We start from the raw sequence: 13,482 nt of genomic DNA, 5'->3' as shown, positions 1-13,482 counted from the left end.
TTAAAGTTGTTATCCTTTATTATCATCTGTTTGATTTAGATCGGCAGATCTACACGGATATGCTTTTGTTCAATCTGAATTGATATGGAGACTGAAACGAATATGGCATAGAAGAAGCTCTGCAAATAAAATATTTCTGAAGATCACTTACTGATGATTAAAAACACACTCTGATAATTATGAGCACATATGTAGTTAGCATACAAACGACACATTTGAAAACGTTTCAGAGGTTACCAATGGTAAACAAACAGTACCTCACTTTTGAATTGTAAGAGTGACATGCATCCAAGATTCATACACGTTTCCAGTTTAAAATAATGATAAGACATATACAAGTCAGTCTAATTTGATATATGTGTTAGTTTAAGTACCCATGCCCATTCGCATGGTAGTTTGTTCCACGGTATGATTGGTATAGTGACATAAATTCCTTTGCCTCCTGGACCAGCCTTCCAAACAAATTTGTCTGGATAACCGAGCATGCTGACCTCTGTTTGCTTTGATGGGATTGGTGCTCCTAATTTCAGAACTGTGTCTTCAGGCCATGAAAGGAGAAATACATACACCACAGTTATTTCCTTCTCCATTTGTCGTTTTGTATACCTGTAAAAGCAGCATGGGTTTAACAGTTGAAACATTCAATGTGTGATGAATAATAATGTTATATCCAAACCATGGAGCCAAGAGAACTATTCATTTATCTGTAGACTTCTTCGCTGTGAAATTGCTGTAAGTCAACTGTGTTTCTTACCATTATTATTATTTTTATTTAATTACTTAAATTACACAATCATTTTGGTGCCAAATAAGTAAGAACAAATTTATGTAATTCATATTTGACATTTATCTTGATATTCATACCGAAAAGATAGACGAATGCCAGTACCCAGTGTATTTACATCAGTATGTCTTGCAAATCACAGTTTATGTATAAAGATAACAATTCAATTCTTTATTTCTTTGTTTTGTATACCGTTTACAGTTTCGTGTTATGCAACTTAAAAGATATCATACCAAGTATTTCTGATTACTGTGTCATTCTGGTGACTCCATGGAACTGTACTGTAAACTCCCTCTCCATTCACCTTCAACCATTGGCCAAACTGACGGAGTCTTTCTTCAAATATTGGCATGATTTTCCCAAATTTTGTTGGTCCTACATTCATCAGCATATTACCGCCACAACTATGACATAATAAGCAAGAATAATATTTTCAAATAGAACTACCTCCTAAATATCATCATATTATGATGTATGTAACAAGATATCAAGTGTTGATGTTGATTCAATGAATATTTTTTGAGAACTTGTGATGCCAAAGTAAAATCTGGGTAGGGCCAACGGATTTATGTCCGATGAGCCATTAATCTAGTAAAAAACTCACTGAACTGAAATATCATACCAACATGCACATCTCCCCGTGTATTTTGAAAAATTCAACTGACTTTGGAAAATTCAACCGACTGGAGAATCTACCCTTATGCAAATCTGTTAATCATAATCTAACAAGTTGTAAAGTTTTGTACAATTACGATCAAACATAAGTAGTGATAAAAATGATATTGCATATTGCGTATTGTCATTAAAAGTGTTATCGATTAAGCTTTAAATATTAAAAATGTTTATTAAAACAAGTCTTTATCTAAGACCTTCAACTCCCCTTGTATTTTATATTACCAGTACTTTTAAAATAACACGTTTAAAGTTAATGCTTGGGACTCTTTAATGGTGATAAGAGTCCAGACAATTTTTAAAAGTATCTTGAATCTAATGCTTACATTTCTTTTCCATGAGTATATTTTACTTACCTTATTGTGGATGCAAAGGTTGAAATGATTTCATGAATAGTCAGAAAGTCTCCAACAACAGCATTCCTTCGGTACCCCCAGGCGTATCTATCTATAGTCATACAATTTTCCCATTTGAATTTCTGTAAAACACCTGAAAGTTGAAAGAGAAAGCATTTGCACCAGTATCATTGGATATAATCACAGTGCTTAATATGTTATTACCTATGATTATTAACATATTATGAATAAGATTAAAACACAGTTATAACTACAACTGTATTACTATCTGGTCAGATAGGTTATATACTACAACTGACAAGTATGATAATAAAATTAAGAATGGAAATGGGGAATGTGCCAAAGAGACAACAACCCGACCATAGAAAAAAACAACAGCAGAAGGTCACCAACAGGTCTACTTAATGCAAAGAACCTAATCATAATAACGAGAATAAAAAGAAATGTACCCTGCCTAGACGTACAAGACAATAACAATCAAAACCAAGGAGTAAACAAAGACTCACAAAACCAAGAAGTAAACAAAGACTCACAAAACCAAGAAGTAAACAAAGACTCACAAAACCAAGAAGTAAACAAAGACTCACAAAACCAAAGGACATTTACATCAACAGTTATAAATAATAATTAAGAAACAACACGAACTCCACTAGAAACCGGGAGTGAAATCAGGTGCTCCGGAAGGGTAAGCATTTCCTGCACCGTATACGGCACCCGTCGTGTTATTTCTATGTTCAGTTCGGTATTGATGGAAGGTTATAATGACTGAGGAAGAATATCAGATATGATTTCTGACACACTTTTGTCATAATGGCCAATCAGCTCATGATGGCGACCGTAAAATTTCTTGAGTGGTGACCTTAATTTGATTGATTCATAGCCCTGTCTTAGCAACTTTTGAGAAAGCAGTATTCCTCGTTCAACAAAATCAACGTACTTTCAGCTAGCTATAGGCTTACAACTTACCTCAAGCTTGGAATTTATTAATTCAATTATTGACCACACGAGAAATTGTATAGGCACAATTAAAGTCAGTGGGAACAAGGTTTTTGGTAATTAGTATGTTGAGGAAGTCATTGAACCAATGCCTGCTTATATATTAAACTTCTTTGTGCACGTTGTTTTTTTCTATTCATTACGAATCCAAACGGTAAATTCGACAAAAAAAAATGTAGTGAATTGTATAAACCTGTCAATCAACTTTCTGGTTGCAATCCGAAAGATCTTTACTATTAGATAATTAGTTAAGACACAATCTGTTACTTTTTGATAAATATCTTATTTGTTTTCCATGAGTACCGCTTTGTCTTCGACATGATAGTTCTAAATGATTCAGTGTCTTAGGTTTTTTCTTAAATTTCAGTACCGATTAATACTATCTTTTTTACACTTTTCGTTACCTTTTCGGTGATAATTGGTTTCCCCACATTGGCGCTGTGCAAAGTATTTATTCACTAACCTGGGTTGAATTTATCTGTACATGTCTTGTAGCTACCATGTTTGCATTTACAATCTTGGCCAAAGCGGTCATTTGTCACAACAGTGTCCTTTACTGGACTGAAAGTAAACGAGTGGAAAAGAGGTGAAAAGATTTAAAAAATGTAAAGACACCTTATGTTACCAACCACACAGACATTTTCGGTTCCTTCGGAGAAAAGCAACAACTAGAAATACACGAATCAGACTTGATACAGGCACACAATATGGTATGGTGAAACAATAGTTACAACAGCCTCATTCTGAATCTGCCGTTTCAAAGTCAGGAGCCTGTAATTCAGTGATTGTCTTTTATTAGGTCTTTCCACCTTTCCGTGGAAAGACCTATTGAATTTGTTCTGATTATTATTTTTTTTTTTTTTCTTCCGCCTAAATTTTTTTCTTGCGTAGTATTGATGTTTCAAAAGATGTCGCTTAGATATTTGAAATATGATGTCGTATAGTTTATACGCTTTAAAAATTTACAACTGCGTAACAAAATACTTTACGTTGTAAGAGTTATCTCCCCAAACACTGTTTTTCTTGTGGCCACTACTCCTTTGCAAGATTACGACAAATTTATTTTACCAAATTGCTCGTTACTTCTTCAGGATTAGGATATTCATTTGGACCGAAGCTATCCGGAGACTCCATATGCGAGTTATTTCCACTTATGCATTTGATATAAGTGATATGCGTTTCTAACTGGTAAACCATCATTGATATAGGCCTAGGGTCTTTGGATTTAAGTTCCTTCGTCCAAAAAAATGAAAATAAGGTCAAGGTCAAAGGTCAAGGTCATATTCTAAATTTTTATTTTGGCTTATTTTTACTAATTTCCAAAACCTTATAACATATCAACATCTTATTTTCACTAAATTGTTAGTTGCGACATGCCGTTACTTATAAATTTTGGTTGAAAGGGTGCGTAAACAATAAATAGGAGTTTTCGCCCATCTTATATTTGGAATTATGCTTAAAGTGATATAACTCATTAACCATACATAATAAAAACCTAGGGTCTTTTGATTTGAGATCCTTGGTTTATGACCTTGAAATTAAGGTCAAGGTCATAGGTAATTTGCACGATCCAGATTTTGACCTTTGCTTTGAATTCATATTTATAATTATAAAGCCATAGGAACTGACATTTTAGATTGATTTTTAATATTTTGATAATAAAATAGATCTCTACTTGTGGAAAGACCTTCAATTGTTCTTTGAACAATTGGTTTTTAATTGTATTTGTTTTTCGTTTATTGGTTTACTCATAATTCGGACTGTTTAATTCTCCTATGAATTGTTTTATATTTCGTCATTTCGGGACCTTTTATGGTTCACTATGCGGTATTTATTTTGCTCATTGTTGAAGGGTGTAGAGTGACCAATTGTTGTAAACTTCTACGTCATTTAGTTTCTAGAGGAGATTTGTCTCATGGCCAATCATTTCACTTCTTATTTTTATATCTAAGTGTGCACACACGTTTTTTGCCGATCTAGAAAAGTACAAAAAAATCACTGTAGTTGTATATATTTGTGCTGACAAATGTTAGTCTTGTATGTTTTTTAATTACAGTTCATTTTAAATTTTGGAGTTTAGTATGACGTCCAATTTCATTTAACTAGTACACATTTTGTTTATGGGCCAGCTGAAATCCGACTCCTGGTGCGGGATTTTCATCACATTAAAATTCGGTTTTCTCCTACCGAAAAAGGTAAACAAAGCCTTCAGCTAAAAACTATGTTTGTAATGTAAAACCAAATAATTTAGAAATATGTCAAGGCTGAATGAGCTGTCTATATGTAATTCTAAAAGCCCTCAGTCCATACTATTTCTTATGTATGATAGTATTCTGGATAATGTTATGGTATAAATTCATATCGACGTATATTAAGTACGCTTTTACAAAACGGAATAAGTTTTACACAAAAATAATATACCTAACCAGATTTTTAAAAAGTGTTGCAAAAATAATGGTTTACAATTAAAATGAAAGTGTAAAAGAAGGACGAATGATACTAGAGGGACAGTCAAACTCATAAATTGAAAATACTCTGACAACGCCATGGCTAAAAATGAAAAGGACAAACAGACAAACAATAGTAAACATGACACAAAATAGAAAACTAAAGAATAAACAACACGAACCCCACCAAAAACTAGGGGTGATCTCAGGTACTCCGGAATTATATAGTGAAAGAACATCATCTATATAGCGGAAAGTAGAGTTAAAGGATATTGATAACTTCTTATATTTCTTCCTAAGAAGTTCCTGTGTGAAGTCAGCCTCATAATAATAAAGAAACAAGTCGGCAAGAAGAGGGACACACTTCGTTCCCATCGGAATGCCAATAGTCTGTGGAAAACACGTCCTCCGAACGTAACAAATATGTTGTCAATCAAGAAATCAAGCATCTTGATAATGTCAGTTTCAGAGAATTTTTTGTTTGAATCAGAGTGATCCTTTACAAAGTAGGATTTATCCCTTCCTAAGACAAGATACTTGTATCTTCTTTGGTCATTCTTTTTTATGAAACAAAGCAATACCTATTCTTTCAATTTGTCTTTTAGTTTGGAATGTGAAATACTTGTATAAAGTGTAGAAAAGACAAATGTTTTAATACTATTACAAGATGAAATAGAGTTAGATTGTATGTACTTTAAAAGATCTTTGGAATTTTTAATACATCTATTTTATCAGCAATCAAAGACGGGCTTCAAAGTTATTGTGAAACTGCCTATTCTAGAGGTGGCGTGAATCAGATGTGGATACTTAAAAATTCCAAAGATCTTTTAGAGTACATACAATCTAACTCTCTTTCATCTTGTAACAGTATTAAAACATTTGACTTTTCTACTCTTTACACAAGTATTCCACATTCCAAACTAAAAGACAAATTGAAAGAGTTGGTATTACTTTGCTTCATAAAAAAAGAATAACCAACGTAGATACAAGTATCTTGTCTTAGGGAGGGATAAATCATACTTTGTAAAGAATCACTCTGATTCAAACAAAAAATTCTCTGAAACCGATAATATCAAGATGCTTGATTTCTTGATTGACAACATATTTGTAACGTTCGGAGGACGTGTTTTTCAACAGACTGTCGGCATCCCAATGGGAACAAACTGTGTCCCCTCTACTTGCCGACTTGTTTCTTTATTATTATGAGGCTGACTTCATGCAGGAACTTCTTAGGAAGAAAGATAAGAAGTTAGCAATATCCTTTAACTCTACTTTCCGCTATATAGATGACGTTCTTTCACTAAACAATTCAAAATTTGGTGACTATGTGGAACGCATCTATCCCATCGAATTGGAGATAAAGGATACTACAGATACAGTTAAGTCGGCTTCATATCTTGACTATCATCTAGAAATTGACAATGAGGGTCGGTTGAAAACAAAACTTTACGACAAAAGAGATGATTTCAGCTTTCCAATTGTGAACTTTCCATTTCTAAGTAGCAACATTCCAGCAGCACCTGCATACGGGGTATATATCTCCCAATTGATACGATATTCCCGTGCTTGCACTTCCTATCATGATTTTCTTGATAGAGGGTTACTGCTCACAAGGAAGCTATTAAACCAAGAGTTCCAAATGGTGAAGTTGAAATCATCCCTTCGTAAATTTTACGTACGCCATCACGAGTTGGTTGACCGTTATGGAATAACCGTTTCACAAATGATATCGGATATGTTCCTTACGTCGTAACTACAATCCCCTTCCCTTTCATGAATGTGACCTACCGAATTAGACTATTTACCGGATTTGTTATCACATAAGCAACACGACGGATGCCACATGTGGAGCAGGATCTACTTACCCTTCCGGAGCACCTGAGATCACCCCTAGTTTTTGGTGGGGTTCGTGGGGTTTATTCTTTAGTTTTCTATGTTGTGTCATGTGTACTATTGTTTTTCTGTTTGTCTTTTTCATTTTTAGCCATGGCGTTGTCAGTTTGTTTTAGATTTATGAGTTTGACTGTCCCTTTGGTATCTTTCGTCCCTCTTTTAAGTATCCACATCTGATTCACGCCACCTCTAGAATAGGCAGTTTCACAATAACTTTGAAGCCCGTCTTTGATTGCTGATAAAATAGATGTTAATAATTTAGAATGAGGTTTCGTGGAGCACTTGGAATACCCAGCAATATACCGTTGTTTGTAAGGACATAGGAACATAGAACAGACCTATGATTATCCAGGATTTCCTCATTGGTAAGTGCCGTGAGGGTATATGTTGGGTTTCCAAGTGAATTGTCAATACCTTGTAAAAGTATATTGTGCAGTTACCTTTCATTGAACAACCAAGCAAGAAATTCTTTTGAAGTCCAGTACGAAGAAGATCCTAAATCATCAACCATATCAGCCCATACTATTTCTGGTTTATATTTGCTTACTAGTTCATAAAGGTCAGGAATGGTTTTTGTCTAAAAGAGCAAGCAAATATCAAATTGATAATACAATTAACAATTCAACAAAAGAAAATCATAAACAGATATATCGACTTTAATTAGCAAAACGATAGACTTTTATGTAGCATAATATCTTGTATTTTACTCTTAATGTGATGAGTGGATATTATTTCCTCAGTTCTAAGGTATAAAAACAACAGATATGACAATAAAGAAGCATTTTTATGATACCAAGATTTCAGTGGGTGTTTGGATTGAGAGCTCACTGGTATTATATTGTTTTTTACTAATCAACCTACTTATTTAATAAGTATTATATGAAGCATAGATTGTACTCTGGACTGTTTCTGTTTATAGAATTTTACCTTCACAAAATTCTGAGTTGTGAAGTTTGATGCTTTATCTTTCATATACAGTGGATGAAGCCATTCTGAAAGACAGTAGTATGTTCCAAACTTTATATCAGTTCTGTTTCGTATTGCTGCAGCCAGATCACCTGAAAAAAATTAATAAAGACTTCATGTATCGATCGTTTGTCAGTGCTACATTTAACTATCCACGACAGTCTAAGAACTTACACCTTCGGCACTGAGTGTTGACAACTCTAGGCTCTAAACATTATAAGTCTATATGTATGATACCAATAGGTGACATACAGAAATAAACAAGTAAATATTAAGAATTTCGTCATCTGTATGTAAGAATTTATATGTATTTATTTATTTATCAACACAAAATTAAATCAAAATTTTATTCACCGCTTTGTATTGCTTGGAGACAATTTTGATACAAGATTGCAAATTTCTCAAGTTTTTGTCAAAGTTTTTATCGAAGACGCATTAAATTAACATAGATTATTTTGCTTTCAAACAGTGCATAAGAAACATCCTTTCGACGTATGTGCTTTGTCGTTGTAATATTAATCGCCCTCTGTCAAATTCATTTATGACTCAGGCCGCTAAAATACGGAATTTTAATTATTTCATGATATAGAATTAAAGCCAGTATTCGAAAAAATCTTTTTTTTAAGAGAAGTTTCTGGTTATTCAATAAACTTGATTTTTACCCACCAACAAGATCCCTGTTTGGTCCCACTGCTTTTGCATTCCAGTTAAATGAATGACTTGACGGCCAGTTAGGAAATCCTTCGCCATGCTTACTGGTAAGAACAACATATCTGAAAATATTAAAAAAAAATCAAGACAGTTTTACCTTTGATTTAAACAGCAAAGTATTACTATGCCAATTCTGCCTTCATAAGTTGCAATATTTAAATAAACACGATATAAACTTTCATGAAATAAAATAACTACAGAGCAAATGCACATATGGAAAAAGATGAAATGTACTTTGATAACAACTAAACATCAAGGATGAAAACAGCTACATTTCTAGATAACAAAATCCAAAATGAGCGACCTATTCAAAGCTAAAAATAATAGTAAAAAACGATTATGACATACGTCAACCAACGACAGCCGCTAGACTACCTTCATTTGGTACAGAGATATAATTAATCTGTTGAGTAATAATGTTTATGAACTCTCAACTACCCATTAACCTAGTACGGTGGTGTATCAGCACACTATAGGCAACATGTCAAAACCAAATTCAAAGGGCCTTACTCGTAAGACAGATTCTAGGCACACAAAAGAAAAGACAAAAGACAAAAAATCTATTTAGGATGTTTTTCAGTTACTAAAAGCAAGTAAAGATATTTAGACCAAGTTTATCAGAATAAATACCAATCATAACACCTCCCAAAGCTGTAATGTAAATCTTAACGTTATAAGCATTCTCTTGTGACCTGTTCCCATTGCTTAAATATATCTTCCAATTCTTACCCTGCTCCCGATGCTTTAAATATGTCTGCCCATTCGTCTGGATTAAAAAATTCTGCTGTGAAATCTTTAGCAAAGTCAGCATAGGTAAAATCAGGTGGATAATTTCTTTTCATAAAATCTGCAATATCTGGAGCTGGGTTGCTTGACTTCCACAATGGCCAAAACCATGCTCCATGGAAACTTGGAACAGAAAATACACCCCAATGAATGAAAATTCCAAATTTGGCTTCGTCATACCATGTTGGTAACGGTCGTGTATCCAAAGAGGCCCAATCAGGAGTATATTTTGCATTACTCCATTGTAATCCTATGCAACAAATGAACAGCAACAAGAACTGATGTGCCATGTTTACAATTTAAAGCTCACATGATTTATCACATGACCATAGACCTGTCGTTTTTACTAACTTGTCATAGGAAAATCGACAGAGCGTTGAATTTGTTATATCTCAATCACTGTCGATAAATATTTGATATTTTAAACATTTCCTTATTGATCTATGCAACAGCTCGCATGACAGTTGAAGACATTTCTAATTAAATTATAAGAAACAACCGACCTAAAGCAATCATAAAGTCATTGGACGAAAGTAGTCGTCAATGATTACTTTCTTTATGCAGCAACAAAAGACCTTGAAAGAAGGGGAAATACTTCTAATTAAACCCCCCTTTGGTTGACGAAATAAGCAAATTATTATTGAAGTTCAAATATAGTGTAATGTCATACAAAACGTAAAATTATATTATTGATGAGAGATTTCCATATACTAACGAATATTCCTATATCATAACAATCTAAACATGGTAACACGAAGGGGGAAAACACTGTTGACACAATGTTGCCATATTTTGTTGGTCCTACATTCATCAGCATTTTACCGCCACAACTAACATAAAAACATTAACACAATTTCAAATAGAAATCATAAATTGATCAAAACTATACTTAATTCAAAAAGACCAAATATGAAATCGTTTCATCTGTTAATGGAAGAATTATTCAATCAAGTTGATATCGTCGAAATAAAACTAAGTGAAAACCTTTTTAAAAAGAAGGAAACTTGACATTTTATATACGTTTTCACAGTCATATAATTGTCTTATTGTCGTTGACCCCAAAATGTCATTGCATTTTATATAAGCAGTACTATATCAGTACAGAGCAGTCGTAGAAAACAGCTGATACCCTAGGCCTAAACATATCATGTACCACAAGGTGGGAATGACTTGAAGTTGAAGCAGCAATATTACGTAAAAGTAAAACAAAATCGATGAAATAACCATTAAAAATTGCAAAGCCATAAAAAAAGGTAAAAAAAGTACAAATTGACCAGCAGCTGTTAGAAAATGATAGAAATGACAACTATAAGGTATTTAAGACATATGGTTAACTGATTTTGCAGAATACTGTCATTGACCTTCTATAACGTTCTTTTTTATTTCTAATATCATTACTATTGACTGCTTCCATGTCGGTGCTCCTATGGGTTTTAATATCAGATTTCATTGGTGTCCCAATTTATGATTGAATAAACCATTTAGCTTAGCTGGAGAAATTTCCTGTCGAATAAGTGAGGGATTACTAAAATGACAACAACACTTCTATTACTATCCATGGCATCATAATACATATGTGACACATAACAGTCTGAATTGACATATGCACTAACCTTGATTGAATCTATCTGTACATGACTGAAGCCAACATGCTTTCATTTTCATTCTTGACCCCATTGGTCATTTGTAACAACAGTATCCTTTACTAGACTGCAATCCAACAAGAAGGCATGAGATAACAGAAATTCCCCAAAATATTCGACAACTTATTACAAAACACACACACCGAGCCAATTTCTCTGAAAAATATATGTACAAACAAAGAAAAACAAGAACAAACAAACAAATGATTCATATAGTCTATTTCAGGAATGAGATATTTCTTTTTGGCACAACTTTTTGGAATTTTGGATCCTCAATGCTCTTCAACTTTGTACTTGTTTGGCTTTATAAATATTTTGATATGAGCGTCGCTGATGAGTCTTATGTAGACGAAACGCGCGTCTGGCGTACTAAATTATAATCCTGGTACCTTTGATAACTATCTTATCGGCTTTACAATATTGAATAACAATTCTTTGAAGATTCTATATCGGGAACAGGTATTTCTTACTTAGAGGCATGTTTTCTGGTTATCAGTATTAAAAGACGTTTGTAACCCACCAACAAGATCTCGGTCTGATCCCACTGCTTTCGCATTCCCTCATGCATTACATTTAAAAGAATGGCCAGTTTAAACATCCTTCACAATGTTTGCTAGTAAGAACAACATATATGAAAAACAAGACATTTTAAATTCGAATGATAATAAGATAAGATAATTTTTTTATTAACCAATCATGGTGCCCAAAATTTGAGCTATACAATCAAATGAATTACAAAATAAAGCACAGAAAATGATTAGAATGATTAAAGTACAATTAAACAAAAAACCACATGAATATACATTTACACTAATTAACCTGATATAAACCAAGTTATTGACAAAACATAGTTGTTATGGGTGCCACTGTGACCTGGAGAAATTACATAAATCTTTAGGATAGTTCTAGGTCTATGGGAGACAACTCCTGATCAATTTTAATTTATATATATATATCTAATATATATTTTTTCTTCTATTTTTTTTTTTTTTTTTTTATACAACAATATTTTCTATAATTTTCTTTCGTTCTTCAAAAAGGGAGTGCAATAAATTAGATAAGTTTGAAGTAACAAACAAATCTTCAGATGAAAGAATCCAAACAAATTTCATTTCATCAGGTAATCTTGAAAAATTTTTGAATTTAGAATTTAAATTAGATAGATGTTGAGATCTAGTATCTTTTAGAACAGGACATTTTAAAAGAAAATGTAGTTCGTCTTCAACTGCGTTCTTACATAGCTTACACTTTCTGTCTTCAGCTTTAATTCCAATATACCTCCCTCTTTCTTTCGAATGTGAACTGTATAGAATTAACCATTTTTAAGAACATTAAGTGCCAATTCGACCTTTATATAAAATCATACTGACTTTGAAAAAAAAAACACGGTGGCAAAGTGAAAACACTACAAAAATACATACCCTCCACCAAAAATTAACAATAACAAAAAGCGCATAAGTCAAGGTAAAATTAAGTAGAAATGCACATTAACAACATAAAATATAGTTTATAATACTCTATATAAGAGACTGCGAAAGATAACAAAGGGGTATTTAAACTCATTCGTCGAAATAAACAGACAGCATCGTGGCAAAAAAACAGTAAACAAAACACCACTTATAAAACTAAAACCTATGCAATATCAACCCCACCAAAAACTAGGGTCATCTTATGTGATCCGAAATGGGGAGCATTTTCTTCTCCACATAAAGCACGTGTTGCTTTATTAAGTACAACCCGGTGAAAAGTCTAATAGATATGATATTTTTGAGTACCGAGTACAATACTCTGCATAGAAAGATAATGGACTTGATTAAAGACATGATATCGATTAAAATTTTTACCAAAGAAAAAATAGCAAGGATGAACACATATACATTTCTGGATAATTAACTTTGAATTTGAAGCAATACAACATACGACCTGTTCAAAGCTAAATAGAATTATGGATAACAATTATGACTGACGTCAACCATTACACTACAGGCTTGGAACCGGAAAATAAAGAATGTTCAAGGTTAACATGTGTTTAGGCGCTCAACCAACCCATAACCTGGAAAACTGTTGTTACAGCATAAACTCCACCGTTTAAAAAATCTACTTTTAGAGCATGTCTTACCAGATCGATACTAAGCACACAAAAAAACTCTCAAAAAGACAAAGTACATGAGTGACTGAGTCTGTAAAAATAAATAGACCATGTTATTCAGACTTATTTGTAAACGATG

At 33.1% G+C, this 13,482-nt stretch overlaps 1 protein-coding gene across 1 annotated transcript; it reads right to left on the bottom strand.

Moving 5' to 3' along the window:
* Window positions 1–9,928, bottom strand: LOC143065405 (alpha-L-fucosidase-like). The gene is made up of 8 exons (XM_076238960.1): window positions 9,555–9,928; window positions 8,781–8,887; window positions 8,076–8,206; window positions 7,589–7,725; window positions 3,272–3,369; window positions 1,813–1,945; window positions 1,018–1,188; window positions 1–606 (listed from the first exon to the last, which is right to left on the bottom strand). The coding sequence occupies exons 1-8, from the start codon at window positions 9,899–9,901 to the stop codon at window positions 345–347; spliced, it is 1,386 nt and encodes a 461-aa protein (XP_076095075.1). The 5' UTR covers window positions 9,902–9,928; the 3' UTR covers window positions 1–344.
* Between the last annotated feature and the right edge of the window lie 3,554 nt (window positions 9,929–13,482).

The sequence above is a fragment of the Mytilus galloprovincialis genome, chromosome 1 (assembly GCF_965363235.1).
Source record: "Mytilus galloprovincialis chromosome 1, xbMytGall1.hap1.1, whole genome shotgun sequence".
Lineage (NCBI taxonomy): Eukaryota > Metazoa > Mollusca > Bivalvia > Mytilida > Mytilidae > Mytilus > Mytilus galloprovincialis.
Note: the sequence above shows the minus strand (reverse complement) of the source record. Positions and strands in the feature narration are given on the sequence as shown.